This window comes from Hippocampus guttulatus, chromosome 2 (assembly GCF_054856545.1).
Source record: "Hippocampus guttulatus isolate MCC_2025c chromosome 2, RoL_Hgut_1.0, whole genome shotgun sequence".
In the NCBI taxonomy this organism is placed as follows: domain Eukaryota; kingdom Metazoa; phylum Chordata; class Actinopteri; order Syngnathiformes; family Syngnathidae; genus Hippocampus; species Hippocampus guttulatus.
This window is the reverse complement of record NC_141262.1, coordinates 2,945,168-2,967,539: the sequence shown is the minus strand read 5'-3', so window position 1 is coordinate 2,967,539 and position 22,372 is coordinate 2,945,168. Positions and strand designations below refer to the sequence as shown.

The window sequence follows — 22,372 nt, the reverse complement described above, 5'->3', positions numbered from 1 at the left end:
GCACTTCACCAAGCAACAGATCTATTTACCTGAAAGACAGGTTAAAATTGGATACAAAACAGAGAGTAACAGACAAAATCCAACCTGGTCATCACGCCGTGCACTGTGAATGTTGCCACAGTCAGGTATCCCAGGCTGAACTGTGGTCTGGTCAGTGGCGGTTCTGGGGGGGGGGGGGGGGGGCAACGGGGGCCAGTGCCCCTGTAGCACCGATTCTGGCCCCCCCTGTGGCCCCCACTCCGAGTGCAGATTACGCACTCGTGCCGAGTCGCCGACGCGAAAGGTGGAACCAAAGTGCGTGATTTAACATTCTAGTCAGACCCTTTAGTGCGCTGCGCCACTTAAAAATGAGCGGGAAAATGAGAAGCAGTCCGCAGAGAAGGAAATTACCACGACACGAGTGCTATTTGCGTGTGTGTGTGTGTGCGTGTGTGTCTGCGCGCGTGTGTGTGTGTGTGTGTGTGTAACTTTTTTAGTCTCCCTTTTTATTTTCATTTTTATTTAACAGGATCAATATATAAGACATTGCCTTTTTAAATTTGGATAATTATATGCATGTAAAACATCTAGCTTCAGTGTATTTGCAATTTTCGTCCCCGGCAGGCTGGTACCATATCATCCCCTGGCTTGAATATTCTCAACAGATGGACACGGCGTATTGTTACGCTTGCAGACATTTTAGCCCTCTTAATACTGTTTTTTTTCCTCATCACTGTAATGTTATGACTACAATTTCAAAGTCTGAAGAAATAAAAAGTCAAATAAAATTTCGAATCTGTCTTTTTAGCCCTGGGTTGAATGTGCCCCCCCATCAAAACCCCTGGCCCCAGCCCGGCCCCCTCAGTGAAATTGATCCAGAACCGCCCCTGGGTCTGGTACTAGTGATGTGTCAGTTGCGAACGAGCCGGTAGAAAGAGACGATGAGAGCCGTCACCCCCCTTCAAGAGCTGGCTCTGTCATTTTCCCTCTCTCTTGTGTTGTTCTTCTTATAAATGATGAGCCATCATTTTATGAACAAATGAGCCTGAGCTCAACTTTATTTTTCAGCATGTATGGTGATCTCTCGTGCTCCGTCGTTACCGGAAGCCTTGTCATATGCTATCAACTCTAATCCTACAGCGCTCTCTGTTGGCTATATGTTTCACAAACACATATCAAGACACATCTCTCTCTCTCTCTCTCTTTCTCTCTCCCACTCTATGTCGCTCTCTCTTTTTCACGTGTCTGAAGCGAGGTTTGGCAGTTGCTCAGCTGCCGTGCTCAGAGATGTAGATTGGAAGAGAAAGAGAGGGGCGAGGAGCTTGGTAGGTACTGCGCGGAGTGCACGCTGAGCACATGCTCCGTTGCGTCTGCGCAGCCACAGACAGACACTAAATTAGGGCATATCTTGAAGAACCACAGATTTCAAGGGCAGCTGATCCACTGAGCTGGTGGAAATACCGAGCTTCCGTCTGTCCCCGTTTGATGAAAGGAATGGAGAGTAGATTGTGCAATCTGTCCCGTCAGAGAGGGCGTTCTCAAAGACTGGACAAATAATTACAGAGAGAAGGAGCCCCTCCAAGTTGAAGTATTTAGTTTTGTTGACTGCAAATTTAAAATAAAGCAAGGAGTAGCTTGCTACTGTCATTGTCAGACGAACACAGAGAAGCTCCACCCGCTCTACTTATATGGACACGGAACGCTGTAACCTTCCACACAAAATAGTTCCAAACAAGTAACAATTGCGTCAGTGGCATACATTATATACCTAGACACAGGTAACTTTGGTCTTGTCAGTGGAACAATCTGACTTCTGAGGGAAGTCTCTCTACGGTTTTGTGCAGACATCATTTTGGATGACGACACTTGGTTCAATGACAACACTGGAGCCATTTTATTTTTAGTGTTCGCTAGGTCGCTACCCCTGGACGGCTGAACTCGCGCACTCAGCACACCGTCACTGTCAGACAACACAGAGAAGCTCCACCCGCTTTATTTATATGGCCACGGAACACTGTAACCTTCCACACAAAATAGTTCCAAACAAGTAACAATCGCGTCAGTGGCATACATCGTATTCGACAGGCTACCTGCTCTTTATTCACCAGAGGCTCATCAACCTAGTCTCTTATTTCTCTCCCGAAACAGTGTCTTCTCCCGCTTGGTGTACTTTAGCCTTCTCCGCTACGTACAATCTCTGTACACAGCTTGTAACGGAGGCTCTCACTGGCAAACCGTAGTGGAGTCGTTAGATGCAATGCGAATGATTTCTGCTTGAGTCTGGCTGTGGACAATGTTGACAGGCTTGCATGCAGTAGCCATACATTTAGCTATGGCTTCAGCAAATTTGGTCTTCGTCGTGTCATCCATTTTCTTCGCTTTGAAATGATCCATAGCTGTGTGTCTTAGACGAGGGGGCGGAGTACTCACGTCAGCTGTGTGCTTGGCCATTAAGTGGTATTTCAGACTCGACATGCAATAATGATAGCTCAGTTTACGACTGCAAAACATACAGGTAACTTTCGTCTTGTCAGTGGAACAATCTGGCAACTTTTTAAAAGTAAACTTTCCATTCATAAACTCTTTAAGTATCCATTTTCGGTGTCTCGCGTGTGCGTGGACCTGTGCATCGCGCTTGTTGTTTTGTTTCTGGTTTATTTCTTATTTCTTGAATTTCAATGAAAAGAAGACAGAGGTGATATTGTTTGGTCCCAGTGGCCCTTGTACATTCCATCCTGGAGACTTGGGCCCCCTGTCTCCTTATCTTAAGTCAACAGTCTCAAACTTGGGCCTTAAACTGGACAGTGAATTCAAACTTGACCGGCAAATCGGTGCCGTTGTTTAATCCAGCTTCTTTCACCTTCGACAGCTGGCCAAAATAAAACCTCTCCTCTCTCATGAACACTTTGAGACAGTAATTCATGCCTTTGTCACATCCCGGCTCGATTACTGCAATGCCCTTTACTTTGGAGTCAGCCAGTCCTCCATTAAGCGCCTTCAGCTGGTCCAGAATGCCGCTGCCCGCCTCTTGACTGATACTCGTAAGAGGGAGCACATAACTCCTACTCTGGCATCCCTTCACTGGCTCCCCATACATTTTAGATTTTTTTTCAAGATCCTCTTATTTGTTTTCAAATCTCTAAATGACCTCGCGCCACCTTACCTCTCTGAGCTCATCCGCCCCTACACACCTGCCCGCCGCCTCAGGTCTGTGTACCAGACAATATTAGAAGTACCAAGAACTAAACTGAGGCTCAGGGGGGATGGAGCCTTTTCTGTTGCTGGTCCCTCTCTCTGGAATGACCTCCCACTGAACATTCGGCAAGCCTCCTCGCTGCCCATCTTCAAAACCCTCCTCAAAACTCACTTGTATTCTTTGGCATTCGACTCAGCATGACTTAGATTTGTTCTTGGTTTTACTGTTCGGTGCTTTCTACCGTCTTTGTTACCGATTTGTTTTTCCTGTTTATTGTATATGTTAAATTGCTCCATGTACAGCACTTTGTATGCAGCGATGGCTGTTCGAAAGTGCTCTATAAATACAATTGAATTGAATATTTATAGAGCAACGTAACATCCGCTGTGACGTGGCCCGCGTGAATCTCGCAAGAAAAAAATGTATCCCGTTAAAATTCATTTCAATTAATGCCAATAAAAACGCGCTAAACTGACATCTCTAATGGCGCCGCGTGAGTGGCTGCCTTTCCAGCAGCTCCTATATTTTGTTGTTCTACTTCTTCCTTTCATAACTTTGCTGCTGTGAATTTGAAATGTGGAATTTCTCCATTGCGAGACTAATAAAGGTTTTCTTATCTTATCTTATCTTAATTTATACACAAGGAACACAACTCCCTGATGACTTTCGAGGCTTCACACAAGCAGACACGACGCGTACAAGCATTGACAAACAGAACAGTTAACTGCATTCAGAAGTAGAGAAAACAAAGGTAGCTGACCAAAATTACGATAAGAATGTACAATGACAATATCGAAACACAGAAATAGAAAGAAAAGAAAATATTTTGAAATGTTCAATTTTCATCAAAGGTAACGCCGTATGCAGGATCCTAATTTGAGTATGTTAACATTATAAGGCATATTTATATTTCTTAGTTGTTCACGGTCTCATTTTAATCACAATTGTTGTACATTACAATAACACTGTTTGAAACTAATGGGAAAAATCTGTTCCTAAAACGTTTAATTATTCTATAATTATCTTTGTTGTCAATACCACTTAAAACTGGCAATATAAAAATCAATCAATGAATGAGCTGGAGCTGTTTGATGCTCTTTTGAGGATGTCCAGTCAGAAGACCGTTCCAAAAATTAAGTCACAAAGACACAAAACAACGCTTGCATTAACTGCGATTTTCAACATGTGGTGAAACACTTTCATCATGAAAGTACCACTTTCAAAAGCCAGTGATTACAGAAAGGCTGGATGTGGTTGGTATCATGCCCAGGTCTGGTGTATTCATTACTACATGAAAATAAAGCTTCACACCTACATTTTTATTCGGAATAAGAGTCTCATTTGTGTTTGTGTATAGCTGCACTGTAAATAGCAAATGCACCGTGCTTTGTGGTCTTGATTGCTAATCTGTCACACTTGTTGTTCCTAGGTGCCTTGTCCTACGCTGAACTGGGATCGTGTATTAAGAAGTCTGGTGGGCATTACACATACTTATTGGAGGCTTTTGGTCCACATGTGGCTTTTGTGAAACTCTGGGCTGATGTCACTGTGATCAGGTAATGTTTGATTATGTTTACCAACCTTGTACTGAGAATGTGAATCCTATGTCCACAATATTTCATTGACAGTGATCCCTCGCTACTTTGCGGTTCACTTATCGCGGTTTCAGTGCATCACGGGTTTTTTTCCCAAAGTATTGTATTCAGAAAAAAATGCCGAATGACTCAGAGATTTTATACATGGCTGTACGCTTGATTGGTTCCCAGCGCGACGTCGACCAATGACAGCACCAGTGGATCTATGCCATGATGCACAGCCATGTTGATTGGCTGTGCATCTTCGCAGTCCCGCCCAGCATCCTCCCTTGTGTCTTATCACGTGGGTTACTCTTTGGTCAGTGTCTCATCACGTGGTTGCCTAGATCAGTGTCAGGAGTCGAGACACTTTTTAGACTGAAGATTGACTTTTTGAACAACCAACCTCCCGCGATCGACCTGTTACCGTGCCTGCGCACGCACATACACACGCACGCCATGATGAGCAACAGCCTGACACGGAGGCATGCGACACACTTTTGCACCCTTTTAACTATCGTAGCTCACATTTAAAGTGCTTCCCTTGGCCCTCTAGATTCCTATTCTTTGCCCGTGCCGTCGGTGATTTGTACACGAAACAAATTCTGAATCTGAATAATGATAACGGTAAAAGATATAGCGCAACAGCTCTGATCACAAGCTGCAATTGCAGACTGCTGAGTGCAAACAACGTCCGGTAACGCGGGTCACACGCCACCTTAGGTTAAAGATTTACCTGCTTTATTTATTTATTTATTTATTCATACTTTTTGTGAAAATGAAACTGATAGGATGAGTAGAGTGCAGTGTACATGAAAACAAAAATATATATTACCAAAATGCACAAAGACACACCAATGGTTGTTTTTTTTTTCTCCTCTATACCCCTCGCGATGGACTTGGGACCAGTTCTCAATCTACCGGTTGATTGCAATCGACGTAATGGGCACCCCTGGTCTCGACACAGGGTTGTGTTGACTTCATGTGTTCGTGTGTGTGGCTAGGAGCAGGAGTGCATGAGAGGGAGAGAGAGAGAGGGAGAGGGGGGTTGATTGGGCTTGTCTGAAAAAAGGAGCAGTTCTCTCTTCACCTTCTTAATTGTCTTATCATTAACACATCGGCTGTGCGCGCGGGATAGCTGGTCAGCAGCTCTCTGGAGGCTAATGGAGGCTACACTGTCAGAGCGGCATAAAGGCAATGCTGATGAATGTTAATAATTACTGTTGAATTATAAAACCTTTCTGCTTGGCTCTCGACGAAGGTGGACGCTTTTTGCTCAGCTCCTGTCCTCCCCCCACCCACCCTCTCCTTGCTCGCCACTCAGTCTACGTGCTGTCTTTGTCTAACTTTCCTAACCTCCTACCGTATTTTCATCCTAAGAAGAGACTCAAGGCTGTCTGAAATTGTTGGTGGCCGTTCCCAAAACAACGCTATCTGGACCCTTTCCCCTGGAAGGAAGTACGCATGGAAGCTAGTGCCCCCACCGTCACCCTCCTCCTTCTCGGCCATGGACTGATCAGCCAGGACTGTCTCCATGAGCAGACCTTGATGAAGCAGCTGCGGCCTGATACGCACACACAACCAGACAATCACACGCGCATACACACCCTTGAAATCACCGCCTTTATTGTTCCTGTTTTTTCCCCCGCGACGTGGTCTGATCTGCGGAGCGCACGGGGACCGTGCAGCTGGTCGGTCTGGCCGCGTCGCGCCCCCCCCCCCCCCCCCCCCCCCTTCCCATCCATCCGCCCCCTCATTACATGTTATGTCTTGTGACTTGTTGTAACTGTCTTATGCTTCTATATGTGCTGGGTCTTTTTTTATCCTGGCCTCAAATTATCCTCAGAAGAGTATAGTTCGAACGTGTTTTTGTCCCCCTCTCCCTCCCTTGTGGTTTCCTTTCTGAAATCTGACTGTAAATTTCCCCAGTGTGGGACAAATAAAGGATATCTTAATCTTAATCTTAATATTTACTTAAGATTTAAGTAAATAGGTGTACTGCTATAGTCTTTGTCTCAAATATGTAGTGTATAAATACTGTTTACATATTTAAACATGCTGGTACCCACAAAAGATTCCACAAAAATTCCTAGGTGGAGGGGACAGGGGGGGGGGGGACTTTGTGGATTTGCATCTTTCGCAGGGGGTTCTGGTCCCCATTAACCGTGATAAGTGTGGGATCAAGATTATTTGATACTCAGTGCAGGGATGTGTAGTCACAGCAGTCAGGGGAGGCAAAGCCTTCTCCATGCCTTGCATTCTGGGGAGTACCAAACTAGAATTAAATAAATAGATACATAAAAACAAGGAAAAAAGGAAAGTTATATAATGCAAACATGATTGTTGTCTGGTCCATGTTTTACATTGATTTTCTTATTCAATCCAATTCTGTCAATGGTTTCCCCTTTCAAATAGCTGAATTAACATATTTCCTGTTCAAATACATGGGCGAGAAGTGAGGTACAGCTGGGAGACATTCCTTCTCGTGTGGATCAAGCAACTACATACACACAAATTAATTGACACAGGCAGTTATTGGCGCCCGTCAAGAGACGTTGCTGTTTCTCTTTAAATCGCCAGTATCCATGTTTTATCACACATGCACTGTACATGCTAACGTCCAATAGTCTACCTCATATAAATATCACAAACATTTTGAACTCGGCAACCAATTCCTTTGCAGACTCTTCACCTGACCAGGGTTGTGGTGCTGAGTACTGATGTTTTCGGATAACTTTGAACATATCACCACAGCCTGCTAACATTAATGGAAAGAAAGGAAGAGAGTGACTCACATGTTTAGGAAGCAGGGAGTCTTTATGTTTCATAACATCTTATGAATACCACCCAACAATAGTTGTGTTCGTTGCTTTGCTTTAAAGGTGAAATAAACGTACTCTCCTGTGCATCTTTGGAAGACGTGACAGCACACTTTTTGCATTGTCTGATGCACAGAGCCAGTGATGTTACGTCGTGTGAGAAGCAACGCAGTCTGTAGATATTTCTGCTCGTCCTGTCAAAACTGTTCACAAATCAAAAGTAGTGCATACTGGAGGCAAGTTTTCCACGGAAATGTTGGGCATCATCAGATTTGTTCATTAAAAGGGGCATTTGTAAACTGAGGTTCCACTCCATTGTTTTACTCTAGTTTAACTTGTAATGTGCTTCTTTTGCGACTTACTGTACACTTCCCTCCAAAGGTGTGAGAACAGTGAGGGCAATTCCTTTACGTTATGTTCCTGGTCGAGGGAAACCCAAATATAATGTGAATAAATCCTCCCCCCCAGTCCTCCCTTCCCCAAGTAGGCCAGTTGTGCTTGAAAATTTGTTCTACGAGTTTATTTTTTATGTCAGAGGGAGAAATATTCCAACACTACAAACAAAACAAATATACGAACCCTGTATTCTGACTGTGAAATTAAAACAAATCAAAGACAAACACTTAACCTACCACCCAATTAATAAACATGAGAAAACTGGATTAAGAAAAGGCTGCAAAGAAACGGTGCTCGCAACACGATTGCAAGTAACAGACAGCATCTGGCCAGGTTGAGAGAGAGGTCGTCTGCCAACACTTGTTGGTTTAAAAAAGCTTCCCTCCCTCCTCTGACCAATGCCACAGTGGCAATAAATCCAAACCAGCCAACCATCTAGTCCCACTTGTTCTCATTCTGGACACACAAATACTCACATGTCCACAAACACATCTATCCATCCATCCGTCCTAGCTGAATTCGGGCAGAATGCAGACAACACCCTGAACTGGTCGCAGATCGGTCGACAATGTGGTGTTGACATCATGGAGCAGAATTGCGCAGTTACTCTGTGCGTGAAGGTACAAGGAGATGGCCGATGGCTGTGTTTTATAACATCCTTGATGTTGCACTTAGATTCCACAGACTTCTCAACAAAACAGGATGATTGTGGAGAGCTGTTGATTCCCTATTTTTTGAATTTTGCAGGATAACAACAATAAAAAAGATAGACAAAAATATTGGTGTTTTGATACATTTGTTTTTCTTTTGATAGATATATTTTACCCTCTTAGAAATACTGATCTTATTTTAATATTTCAGTTTATTTGAGCAAGTGTTTGTATACAATAATGGTTATCAATCGTCCTTCAGCTTCATGATGTCTTGGAAGAGTGAAAACAGTCTTTGACATAGTCTAGCTGAGCGCAGCTCATAAGGTGAACTGTGGGGGAGGGGCGGGGTAAACATTTTTGACTGGTACATTATCTCAGCCCTGGGCGTATTTGATTCTCAACAGCTCTCCACAATCATCCCGTGTTGTCTTTTGAGTCAAGAAACATTTTACTTATTTATTTACCACGAAAATTATCTTTGTAATGGCCAGTTATTTTACAGAGGGCATACTTGCATACTGCCAATCCTAAAATTTTAGAGGACAGAGGAACAAAATTAGCACACCACCCCACACATTTCAATTTCAGTTTAGATTAGAAAAACAACAAACTGTATCATTTGAAAAATACTATTTTTATTTCACACAAAGTATATGCACCAAAACGCAAGAAGACTGTCGATATCCTCAGCAGCATGCACAGCCAAGTTGAGACTGAGGATACATACAAGCAAAAGCCAAACACTGTGACCCAGTACAACAAAGCCAAGTGTGGAGTGGATGTGATGGACCAGGTGGTGCAGGAGTACACTGTGCGTACAGGAACACGGAGATGGCCAATTTCTGTGTTCTACTACATGATCGACATGGCTGCACTGAATGCTCACATTGTTTATCAGGCATGCACAGGGGTGCAGGAAAGACGAGCACAGTTCCTGCTTGAACTGGCAAAAGAGCTGGCCAGATCTCACATCAATGCAAAGGAATCACACAAAGAGAACAAGCTTATTCAGCAGCCTCTCACACCCAGCCCCGGTAAAAGAGCCAAATGTCAAGTTAGAGACGGATGCACACGGAACTCTGCAACTGGCAGATGTGTTCACTGCTACAAGTACACCTGTGGCAAATGCAAGAAGGAGCCAGCACTGGAGTGCCAACCCTGTTATGACAGCCCAGACAGACTATGCAAATGCATTTGTAGATTTTGAGAAGTCTGTGGATTCCCTATTTTTTGTATTTTGCAGGATAACAACAATAAAAAAGATAGACAAAAATATTGGTGTTTTCTTATATTTGTTTTTCTTTTGATATATATATATTACCCTCTCAGAAATGCTGATCTTATTTTAATATTTCAGTTTATTTGAGCAGGTGTTTGTATACAATAATGGTTATCATTCTTCAGCTTCATGATGTCTTTGAAGAGTTATTTTTATAATGGCCAGTCATTTTACGGAGGGCATACTTGCATACTGCCAATCCTAAAATTTTAGAGGACAGAGGAACAAAATTAGCACCCCACACATTTCAATTTCAGTTTAGAAAAACAACAAACTGCATAATTTGAAAAATACTTTTTTTTATTTCACACAAAGATATCCTTGATGAGTACCTAAGAATCAAGGGTAAAATATATCTATCAAAAGAAAAACAAATGACCAAAACACCAAGATTTTTGTCTATCTTTTTTATTGTTGTTATCCTGCAAAAAACAAAAAAATAGGGAATCCACAGACTTCTCAACTAAACAGGATGATTGTGTAGAGCTGTTGAGAATCAAATACGCCCAGGGCTGAGCATGCACACTTAGCAATTCATGAGCGTCTTTGTCAGTGGCTAAGTACCCACTCGTTGATGAGTACTTAAGAATGCAATGGACAGTAATTAGGGTGTGACACATATTTGGTTTCTGTGCAGGGGGGGGGGGGGCAGAGTGGAGACTCAAGTCTCCCTCTTAGGAGTCTGAATGATTATAAAAATAGCTCCCTGTCTTTTTAGGCAATAATAGCAAGTAGATGATTACCTGTCCCTGCCACCAAACAGCTGGTTGCACCAATGCAACCGCTTCTTTTTTGAAAATCTTGTCACCGTTACACCGTTGAGAAATTATAACGTACAAGGCGACCATATTGGTTGCACTCACACCATGCAACCATGTAAAGAGAACGACTTGAAATCAGCCAAGAAATCAGGAAAGATCCAATGTCTCTTGGGAGACTAAATGTAATACAACAGCCAGTGGTGTCTTCCTCATGTTCCCCCTAGTGGTGCATCAGTCACGGCCTCATTTACAAACCAAAGGCAGTTCTTCACACCTTTGCTTGGCTGTTAGCCCTTACACTCTGTCCCACAGGTGGGAGACAGTATGGCGGAGATCCCAGAAAGTCCCAAAAAGGGACACCCATGGCTCTTGGTGCATCAGTAACACTCTGTCCTACAGGGGGACAGTCAGGGGGGAATCCCAGGATGTCCCAAAAAGGGACACCTCTGGGTCATGCGAGTGTTAAAAAAAAAACAATAGCGATCCCTGCTCTGACCCTAAATATCGCAACTATATGTATTTGTATACAATTGACAGCCGCTGTTTGCGGGGGATAGGGACTGTTTTGACCTACAAATAGTGGAAATATGTGAATAATTGATGCATATTGAATTGCTCCAGTGGTTAGCGCATTTGACCTCACAGTGCGGAGGTCCAGGGTATGAATCCGGCTCCCGCCTCCCTGTGTGGAGTTTGCATTTTCTCCCCATGCCTCCGTGGGTTTTCTCCGGGTACTCCGGTTTCCTCCCGCATTCCAAAAACATGCATGGCAGGTTAATGGAAAACTCTAAATTGTCCCAGGTGTGAGTGTGAGCGTGGATGGTTGTTCACCTCTGTGTACCCTGTGATTGGCTGGCAACCAGTTCAGGGTGTCCGCCGCCTACTGCCCGAAGACAGCTGGGAAAGGCTCCAGCGACCCTTGTGTGGATAAAGTGGTTCGGAAAATGGATAGATGGATGGATATTTATAGGTAGATATGGATAGATGGATGAATGGATGGATGCCTGCAGGTGGGTGGATTGATCGATTGAGGTCATGTGAAACAATTGCTTTGTTCCATGAGGTAAGCTGTTCAGCTCATGAAGATAGCTCACTAGCTAGGTCGATAGATACTTTATTCAGCCCATGAGGGAAAATAGAATTTCTTGCTCATCAACAAGATTGTTGTTATAATGTGTGAAATAATAAGAAGAGGACAAATTAATTTGATAAATATGATGGGCATTCCGTCCCTGGAACGAAACGGTCCATCTGTCCGTGACGGAGGATGAGAGGTTTCTTAAAAAGGACAGACTAAGCAAGGATGGCAGTGTCCCCCGCCTACTACCCAAGCTGGGATAGGCTCTCCACCGCCCCCCCCCCCCCTTGACCATTGTGAGGATAAAGTGGATTAGAAAATGGATGGATGGAAGGATGTCGGAATTGTTATGTTTTTGTTTTGATTGGATTTGGTTTTGTTCCCTCGTGCACTTTTTGTCTCCACCTGTTCTCGTCATCTGTGTCCCTTGTGTTGAGCCAATCAGATCCCTCAACCCTTTGTGCTTGCATTTAGTTCCCTGGGTTCTGTCAGCCTTGTCAGCTCGTGTGTGTCTGTGTGGCCCTGTCATGTTTTGTTTCTGGTATGGGTTTTTGTTACTTTGGTTTCCTGTGGTTTTCAGGACTTTGTTTGTATATTTCAGTTTTTTTCCAGTGTACTCCTCATTGTGATTTTGTTAAATACATCTTGCTCAGTCCTCCTGCCTCCCTGCTTTTTGGGGTCCTCCACCGACCACCTCGTAAAACGTAACAGGAATCCATACCTAGCAAACAATCATTAGTCATTTTTGAAAGGTTCCATTGAGTGATCTGCCCTGAATTCAGATTGAAATCGTTCAAATAGATGGCTAGAGGCCGTGTGATCATTTAGCTGTTCTGCTATAATTGTTTTCAAGAAAATTATAAGTAATGGGAGCTTTCCCAAAAGTAGAGCAATGATTATTTTAGATTTATTTATTTATTTAAATTTAAGAAGGAATTTCCGAAGATTGCAAATAGCTCTCTGCGAGTGTCCCATGAAAAGGGTTGAGCAAGCACATTGTCTGTTTTGATCCACAAACAAGTGATGTGAGTCTTTTAATATAGGTTTTGACATAAGCTATTCATATCTATATTTTGTTTCATTTTCTGTAACTACTTTTAAAATGTATTATTTCACATTGTATGTTTCTAGCAAATCTACAGCATGTACATGAATTTGTTTCCCTGTACCTTAATGTCTTTGTGTTCTACAGACCTGCTGGGATGGCAGTCATCTGTCTGGCTTTTGGACAGTACATTCTGGAACCTTTGTTTATGCCCTGTGATATTCCACCTACTGCTGTCAAACTGGCCACGGCCATTGGCCTCAGTATGTATTATGAGTTTTTCTTTTAAATTTTCCAGCACTAGCTGGAGTGTCTAATGATCACATCTAAATTTTGTTTTTAAATTAGAAGTTGACCAGCATAACACAAGAATTTGTGGTCTGTAATTGCATGCTTTGTCTCCTGTTTTCTGGGGTCTTGAAAATGTGGTGCTGACAATCAATAGAAATTTCCGATTTATCTGTATATTCGTTTTTAATTTTGTCAGGAATATTGCAGCAAGATTGTAGGGACATCATTTGACATTGATATATGAATCTTTTATATATATATATATATATAGAGAGAGAGAGAGAGAGAGAGAGAGAGAGAGAGAGAGAGAGAGAGAGAGAGAGAGAGAGAGAGCCTGGAAGGTAAAGGTGACAGTCGTGCCTGTGGTGGTCGGAGCACTCGGGGCAGTGACCCCCAAATAGATGAGTGGTTGCAACAGATTCCGGGAACAACATCGGACATCTCAGTCCAGAAATGTGCAGTGCTGGGAACAGCAAGGATACTGCGCAGAACCCTCAAGCTTCCTGGCCTCTGGTAGAGGACTTGAGCTGAATGAGGGACGGACACCACCTGAGGGGGGGTGAGACGAGGAATTTTTTATATATATACGGCCAAATACCTCCAGCGGTATAATACCTCCAAGCATATAACTATATATTATATGAGATGAGGATTTTTTAAATATATACAGTATATATAGATATAGATATAGATATATATCTCAATGTCAAATGATGTCCCTACAATCTTGCTGCAATATTATATATATACTGTATACATAAAAAAAAAAATCCTCGTCTCACCCCTCGGGTGGTGTCCGTCCCTCATTCAGCTCGGGTCCTCTACCAGAGGCCAGGAAGCTTGAGGGTTCTGCGCAGTACTCTTTCTGTTCCCAGCACTGCACATATCTGGACTGAGATGTCCGATGTTGTTCCCGGGATCTGTTGCACCCACTCATCTAGTTTGGGGGTCACTGCCCCGAGTGCGCCGACAACCACAGGCACGACTGTCACCTTTACCTTCCAGGCTCTCTCCAGCTCCTCTCTGAGCCCTTGGTATTTCTCGAGTTTCTCGTGTTCCTTCTTTCTGATGTTTCCATCACTTGGGACCGCTACATCCACTACAACGGCTTTCCTCTGCCCTTTATCTATGATCACGATATCTGGTTGGTTCGCCATTACCATCTTGTCAGTCTGGATCTGGAAGTCCCACAGGATCTTCGCTCTGTCATTCTCCACCACCTTCGGAGGTGTTTCCCATTTTGACCTTGGGGTTTCCAGTTCATACTCCGCACAGATGTTTCGGTAGACTATGCCAGCCACCTGGTTATGGCGTTCCATGTAGGCTTTCCCTGCCAGCATCTTACACCCTGCAGTTATGTGTTGGATCGTCTCAGGTGCCTCTTTGCACAACCTACACCTTGGGTCTTGTCTGGTGTGGTATAGCTGGGCCTCAATGGCTCTGGTGCTCAGGGCCTGCTCCTGAGCAGCCAGGATGAGTGCCTCTGTGCTGTCCTTCAGGCCAGCCCTCTCTAGCCACTGATAGGACTTCTTGAGATCGGCCACTTCAGTTATGGTCCGGTGGTACATCCCGTGTAGGGGCTTGTCCTCCCATGATGGTCCCTCTTCCAGCGCCTCATCTTCTGTTCCCCATTGTCTGAGACATTCTCTGAGTACGTCATCCGTTGGAGCCTTCTCCTTGATGTATTCATGGAGCTTGGATGTTTCATCCTGGACAGTGGCTCTCACACTCACTAGTCCCCGGCCTCCTTCCTTTCGGCTTGCGTACAGTCTCAGGGCGCTGGATTTGGGATGGAACCCTCCATGCATGGTTAGGAGCTTTCGGGTCTTACTGTCCGTAGTCTGAATCTCTTCCTTTGGCCACCTTATTATCCCTGTATCTGATCACTGGCAGGGCATAGCTGTTTATTGCCCGGGTCTTATTCTTGCCATTGAGCTGGCTTCTTAGGACTTGCCTCACTCGCTGGAGGTATTTGGCCGTAGCCGCTTTCCTTGTTGCCAGTTCGAGGTTGCCTATCGATGCCACATACATGGATCACTGAATGCTTGGAGTTGTATAAAGTGAACAGGACCCAAAGAGCCTTCGTTGCGAACTCGATGAGGATGTGGAAAACCACACTTGAAGCCAATGGCAAGCCACTTACCCAAGTGTCCATCAAATGTGGCATATACCAAGGTGATGCACTCTCCCCACTGCTGTTCTGCATAGGACTGAACCCCCTAAGCAAAGTAATCACCAAGACAGGCTATGGATACCACCTCAGAAATGGAGCTACGATCAGTCACCTCCTCTACATGGATGACATAAAGCTGGATGCTAAGAGCGAAAGGGACATAGACTCCCTGATCCACACAACCAGGATCTACAGCAGCGACATCGGGATGTCATTCGGGCTTGAGAAATGTAGTCGGATGGTGACTAAGAGAGGAAAGGTAGTCCGCACTGAAGGGGTCTCACTCCCTGAAGGAACAATAGCAGACATTGAGGACAGCTACAAGTACCTCGGTATACCACAAGCCAATGGCAACCTCGAACTGGCAACAAGGAAAGCGGCTACGGCCAAATACCTTCAGCGAGTGGTGCCGTTGTCATATCCACCTTAGACAGCTGGCCAAAATAAAACCTCTCCTCTCACATGAACACTTTGAGACACTCTGCAATGCCCTTTACTTTGGAGTCAGCCAGTCCTCCATTAAGCACCTTCAGCTGGTCCAGAATGCCGCTGCTCGCCTCTTGACTGGTACTCGTAAGAGGGAGCACATCACTCCTACTCTGGCATCCCTTCACTGGCTCCCTATACATTTTAGAGTTCTTTTCAAGATCCTCTTATTTGTTTTCAAATCTCTGAATAATCTCGCGCCACCTTACCTCTCTGAGCTCATCCGCCCCTACACACCTGCCCGGCGCCTCAGGTCTGTGGACCAGACATTATTAGAAGTACCAAGAACTAAACTCAGGCTCAGAGGGGATCGAGCCTTTTCTGTTGCTGGTCCCTCTCTCTGGAATGACCTCCCACTGAACATTCGGCAAGCCTCCTCGCTGCCCATCTTCAAAACCCTCCTCAAAACTCACTTGTATTCTTTGGCATTCGACTCAGCATGACTTAGATTTGTTCTTGGTTTTACTGTTTGGTGATTTCTACCGCTTTTATTACCGATTTGTCTTACTGTTTATTGTGCATGTTAAATTGCTCCATGTACAGCACTTTGTATGCAGCGATGGCTGTTTGAAAGTGCTCTATAAATACAGTTGACTTGACTTGACTTGACTTGACAACTGTGTCAGGCAGTCAGCATCAGTGTGTGGAGTCACTTATGTCGACTGCCTTTAAAAGTAATTGGATGGCTCTCATCAGCCTATATGAGGGGTGGGCAATTATTTTCCCGGGGGGGCCAAATGAGAAGCAGAAAATATTGTGGAGGGCCGGGCCAAAAGTTAGAAATAGAAATAGAAAATAAAGAAGATAGCACAATGTGTGCCAGTAATAATGTAACCTTCTCCTCCACCATCACACTCAGCACTGGTTCTCCTCAAGGATGTGTACTGAGCCCCGTGTTGTTCACGCTCTACACATTTGACTGGTCTCCGACTCTTATTAGTGGTCCAGTTTGCGGAAAGTTTTTAACAGGATAACAATCAAACCATTCTAGGAAATGTTCATTTACTCGAGCCACAAGCAATTCACTCTGAGCATGGAAATAGCCAGAATCGGACTGAGTAAGAATCGCTTCCTTGTTTTTCAAAGTCTCGTAGATTTGAGTCTTTCCGACTCCAGGCGTCTCCTGAATGTTTCGTACTTTGTTACCCGCTTCGTTTAATCAGATACATATCACTTTCCCTTTCATGGTCATTACTCTCTCCCTCTTTCTTCGTCTTCCCCTCCCTCCCTGTGCTCTGCAACTTGAAGTAACTGCGCCACCTGGTGTTGAAATACCTGTCATTACAAGTCCAAACGAAATGAATGCAATCAAACCTTAATTGTGCACCAATCTTCGGCGGGCCGGATTAAAAAGACCAACGGGCCGGATCCGGCCCGCGGGTCGTAGTTTGCCCACCCCTGGCCTATATGGAGCACTCGAGAGCTGCCTCTAAACCTTGGCAGCAAGCGGTGTGCAATAAACTATCAGCATATCCGGCCATTTTTAGCATGTTTAATGTAGTATAGATTGATCGATATTAGTGCAATACCACTGACTGTGTACAAAACTCACTGAAATCCAGGCATTGTATTGATCAAATTAATATTCATGCTTCAATCAATCAATGAAACCCCCCCCCAAAATGTTTACTTTGTAGTGACATTCTGACAATGTACATTGCACACACACACACAAACAAATAGACATTTTTATAAAAGGATCACAAGCAACGCATCACTGATTTGCGGCTATTTAGCGTATTCCAACTGACAGTAAAACAACAGTGGGATGGTTGTTATTCTATGCTGGATCAAGTTGTTGTTTGCATACAATTGTGGTCTGTTCTTCCTTCAGTACTGAAAGTGCTTTACAGTGTTTTCCTCATTTGCCTACTGATGACGAAGCATCAGGTCTTCAGTATCTTGCTCAAGGACACTTTGACATGGTCACAATAGATCTAACCCACAACCTCATGGTTGGGAGACAACCACTTTACCACTGAGCCACTGATGTTTTGCTAAAGAATGATGAATTACATGAAACTTAAAAAAAAAAAAATTACGGACGAAGCACTGATGGAAGTGGGTTTCTGTCCATCAGTGTAATTGTCACTAACCGGATCAAGCACCAACGGACTGCTTAGTCCGCCGCTGACAGATGCCTAGTGTGTTGACGACAGAGCATGCGCCCCACCTGTCTCGTGTTTGTTTGCGGGGCTGAATACAAGGAGGGTTGCTTCCATTGACTAAATTTGGAAATGCTTGGCACTTCCTTTACAGTAGGTGGCTGTATGCGCCAAAGATGTGTAATCTCCTTTGAATGAAGAATAAGGAGAAGAGGAAGATGAAGACAACAACGACAATGTCGAACATTTATAGATTCTACCTTTGGCCACAATACGGAGCGAGATTCTGGTTACGATAAGCCATTTTGAACTTTAAATAAAAACCTTTTGGTGTTTTAGGAATTAAAACAAATGCATGCAACCACCAGCTGTACTTCAACAGTGGGTAAACAATTGTATGTTAAATGTAATTGAGTGTATGTGTGTGTAAAGGTCTTTGGGACAAACTGATGTGGCACTGATATATGGCAAAGGTTTATTTTTGGGGGAGGGATGGGTGGTCGGCAACGGTTACTGACAGAAACGATGATGGAAATAAAACACTTGAAAACACCCTCACAACCTTCATACAATTGAACCTCGTTACAACATATTTTGAGGGACATAACGAATATGGACGTTTTAACGGTAGTTCGTTGTAACCATTTCCAATAAAATGGCCGCAAACTACGATGTATAATACAGTATGAACATCCATCCATCCATCCATTTTCCGAACCGCTTGATCCTCACTAGGGTCACGGGGGGTGCTGGAGCCTATCCCAGCCGTCTTCGGGCAGTAGGCGGGGGACACCCTGAATCAGTTGCCAGCCAATCGCAGGGCACACAGAGACGAACAACCATCCACGCCCACACTCACACCTAGAGACAATTTAGAGCGTCCAATCAGCCTGCCATGCATGTTTTTTGGAATGTGGGAGGAAACCGGAGTACTCGGAGAAAACCCACGCAGGCCCGGGGAGAACATGCAAACTCCACACAGGGAGGCCGGAGCTGGAATCGAACCCGGTACCTCTGCACTGTGAAGCCGACGTGCTAACCACTGGCCTACCGGGCCGCCCAGTATGAACATTTATAGATGTAAAAACGTAACATGTAATACAGTATAAACATGTCAGTAGGGGGTAGAAAAGAAAAAAAACAAAGTGTTGCATGCACAAAATAAATGTTTCAGGAGGAAGGAACTACATAGTATAGAATGCAATATAAATATAAGTTGCATATATGCATTTTATGCATACATAAGGTGGCTGGGCTATTTTACATTTTAATATAAAAGTAATTTAAAAAAATAAATCAAGTTTAGTTATCCCCTCTATGAGCCATTACTTTACCATAGTGGAGGGGTTTCCCTGTCCCAATGATCATTTGGGTTAAGTTTTCTGGGGCTTTAGGTCCCTGGCAGGGTCACCCATTGAATACAGGTCCTAGGTGAGAGATCAGACAAAGAATGGCTCAGAGACCCCTGATGATGGGTCAGAAATTTGGATCTTAGCTTGGGCTCTAGTTCCAGTCTTCTTGAGAAGGGTTGGACACTCTTCCACTCTGGAGTTGCCCAAGCTGAGAGGCGCTGAGTAGGTGTGGGCATACTTATTGCTTGTAAGTGAGCGTTCACCCAGTGGAAGAGAGGGTAGCCTCCCTCTGCCCTCAGGTAGGTGACAGGTCTTGAACATTGTTTGTGACTATGCCTACTACACAGCAGCTCGGAGTTTCTGGTGTCCTTGGAGGGAGTGCTGGAGAGTGCTCCCCCTGGGTACTCCATTGGTTTGCTAAGGGACTTCAATGCTCAAAGGGGCAATTACAGTGAGACCTGAAGGTTGTGACTGGGAGGAACGATCTGAACCCGAGAGATGTTCTGTTACCGGACTTCTGAGCTCATCACAGATTGTTAACAATGAACAGGTGTCCATATGTACACACCACCCGCGGCCGCAGTTCGATGATCAATTTTGTAGTTGTGTCGTCGGATTTGAGGCTGCATGTTTTGGATACTCAGGTGAAGAGAGGGGCGGAGCTGTCAACTGATAACGACGGTTGGCTCTGATGGTGGGGGAAGATGCCGGTCCGACTGTGCAGATCCAAACTTATTGTGAGGGTTTGCTGGGAACATCTGGCAGAGTACCCTATCACAAAGTCATGCACTGAAGAGTGAATCATGTTGTTTAGCTCTAATCAAGGAATCAGAGGACAGAAAATTGTTAAATCACTTGGTTAGTGCTTATGATAGTGGTTGGTCCAGCAAACATTGGTTGGCCTTCATTGCAGTCAACACAACTCTAGAGTACATTTTATATTTGGACACTTTGGCGACACGGTGTTTGACTGATTAGTACTGGATGTTGGCTTCACAGTGCAGAAGTGCAGGACTCGATTCTGGCCCTGGCCTCCCTGTGTGGAGTTTGCATGTTCTCCCTGTGCCTGTGTGGGTTTTCCCCAGGTAATCAGGTTTCCTCTCACATTCCAAAAACACGCATTGGGAGGCCAGTGGATAGTTGTTCGTCTTTGTGTGACCTGCAATTGGCTGACAACCAGTTCAGGCTGTCCCCCGCCTACTGCCCGAAGACAATTGGGATAGGCTCCAGCGCACCCACGACCCATGTGTGGATAAGTGGCTGAAGAAAATGGATGGATATTTGGATTATCTATACTTTTGCTGCAGTTTTTGTTTATTTTTTATTTGAATAGACATTGGTGGGATCATCAATCATAGTAATTTGTTGATGGCAAGCCCACACTGATGAGAATGTCTGATAGTGCGTTTATGCTAGATACTGTGGCAGAAACAACAAACAATTTTTCTTGCATATTTTTATCCTATTTTACACTGCCATGGCCCATATCCAAATTGTGCCACTTAAAAAGAAAACTGAATTGTGTCATTTAAACCATGCAGCGTAAATCCAGCCTTAGTTTTGTGCCGACAACTTAAGTATCGTCTGGTGACCATAGCTGAATCTCAATATCTGCTGTCTGACGACAATCGCACCTGTCAACACAAATGGGCGGGAGAAGTGAGTCTTGGGTGTGGAACTCGAGGCTGTCCTCTATTAATTTTGACACAGGCCCAACACTGACTCTGATAGTATCTGACTCCTATCTGAGCCTCTGATCATATCTCAGAAGCTGGGTCAGGAAAAAGCCAGCTTTGACTGGACGTGTAAAATTGGCCACAAATGAAGAGCAACAAGTGATTTCCAATGTTGTTGTTGTTTTTTTTTTTTTTCCCATATTTGAAATATTTTAATTAATTAAACTAATATATCCTTATTTTAAGTTTTATACCCGAAAGAGCCATGATCAATCCTGATCAAGCTTATTGTCCAGGAATACACTGAAAACATTAATCAATGTAATTCGGGCAACAGGGTTACTTCATCTAACTATACTTTGGAAAATGTGCTATTTCTACGTACTTTGAGTGTTACATGACTCTCTCTATCTCCATAGCCTCAGTAATGTACACAAATAGTATGAGTGTGATATGGACAGCGCGGATCCAAATCTTCTTCACCTTCTGCAAGCTGGTGGCCATCAGCACCATCACCATTCCTGGACTATACCAGTTCTTCAAAGGTAGGACAAGTTTCATCTCATCCCAACAGCGACTCTAACTAACATTTCATCTTGGAATAATTGTTTATGTTACGAAAGGACTAGATTCACAGAAAGTAATGACATTCTGAAAGTACTGATAAAATTCAGAATTTAACATGAAAAAAAAACGGGTGGAGAGGGCACTCCACCCTTTTTCGACTGAGGACCATTGTTTTAGATTTGGAGGTGCAACCACTTCACACTCGGCTGAAAAACGCTCCAGTGAGAGTTGGAGAGCCCTGCTTGAAAGACCCACATCAAGTACCACATCATCTGCAAAAAGCAGAGATGCAATACTGAGGCCACCAAACTGGACCCCCTCAAGGCCTCAGTTGCACCTAGAAATTCTGTCCATAAAGGTTATGAACAGAATCGGCGACAAAGGGCAGCCCTTGCGGAGTCCAACCCTCACTGGAAATGATTCCGACTTACAGCCGGCAATGCGAACCAAACTCTGACATCGGTGGAATAGGGACCGAACAGCCCGTATAAGGGAGTTCGGTACTCTATACTCCCGAAGCACCCCCCACAGAACTCCCTGAGGGACACAGTCGAACGCCTTCTCCAAGTCCACAAACCACATGTTGGGCGAGTTCCCAGGTACCCACGAGGAGCCTGCTAAGGGTGTAGAGCTGGTCCACTGTTCCATGGCCGGGATGAAAACGACAATGCCCCTCATGAATCTGGGGCTCGACTTCCTGACGGATCCTCCTCTCCCCTGAATAGACCTTACCAGGGAGGCTGAGGAGTGTGAAAGAGGGACCGCCACCCCGGTCTGCCAAACCAGATGCACTCGCCCCGATGCCCACGTGATGTTGCAGAGGCGTCAACCAAGACAGCCCCACAACATCCAGAGCCTTGAGGAACTCCGGGCGGGTCTCATCCACCCCCGGGGCTTTGCCACGAGGAGCTTTTTAACTACATCGGTGACTTCAACCACAGA

The 22,372-nt window shown here is 44.4% G+C and overlaps 1 protein-coding gene across 2 annotated transcripts in view; it reads left to right on the top strand.

Annotated features, from left to right (window-relative positions):
* Window positions 1-22,372, top strand: part of slc7a11 (solute carrier family 7 member 11) — a 66,171-nt gene that overhangs the window by 10,388 nt on the left and 33,411 nt on the right. For both annotated transcript variants that reach the window (XM_086131550.1, XM_086131541.1), the window contains exons 2-4: window positions 4,605-4,731; window positions 12,928-13,043; window positions 21,283-21,408. In XM_086131550.1, the coding sequence (XP_085987676.1) occupies window positions 4,605-4,731; window positions 12,928-13,043; window positions 21,283-21,408 (369 nt within the window). The remainder of the gene's footprint in view (window positions 1-4,604; window positions 4,732-12,927; window positions 13,044-21,282; window positions 21,409-22,372) is intronic.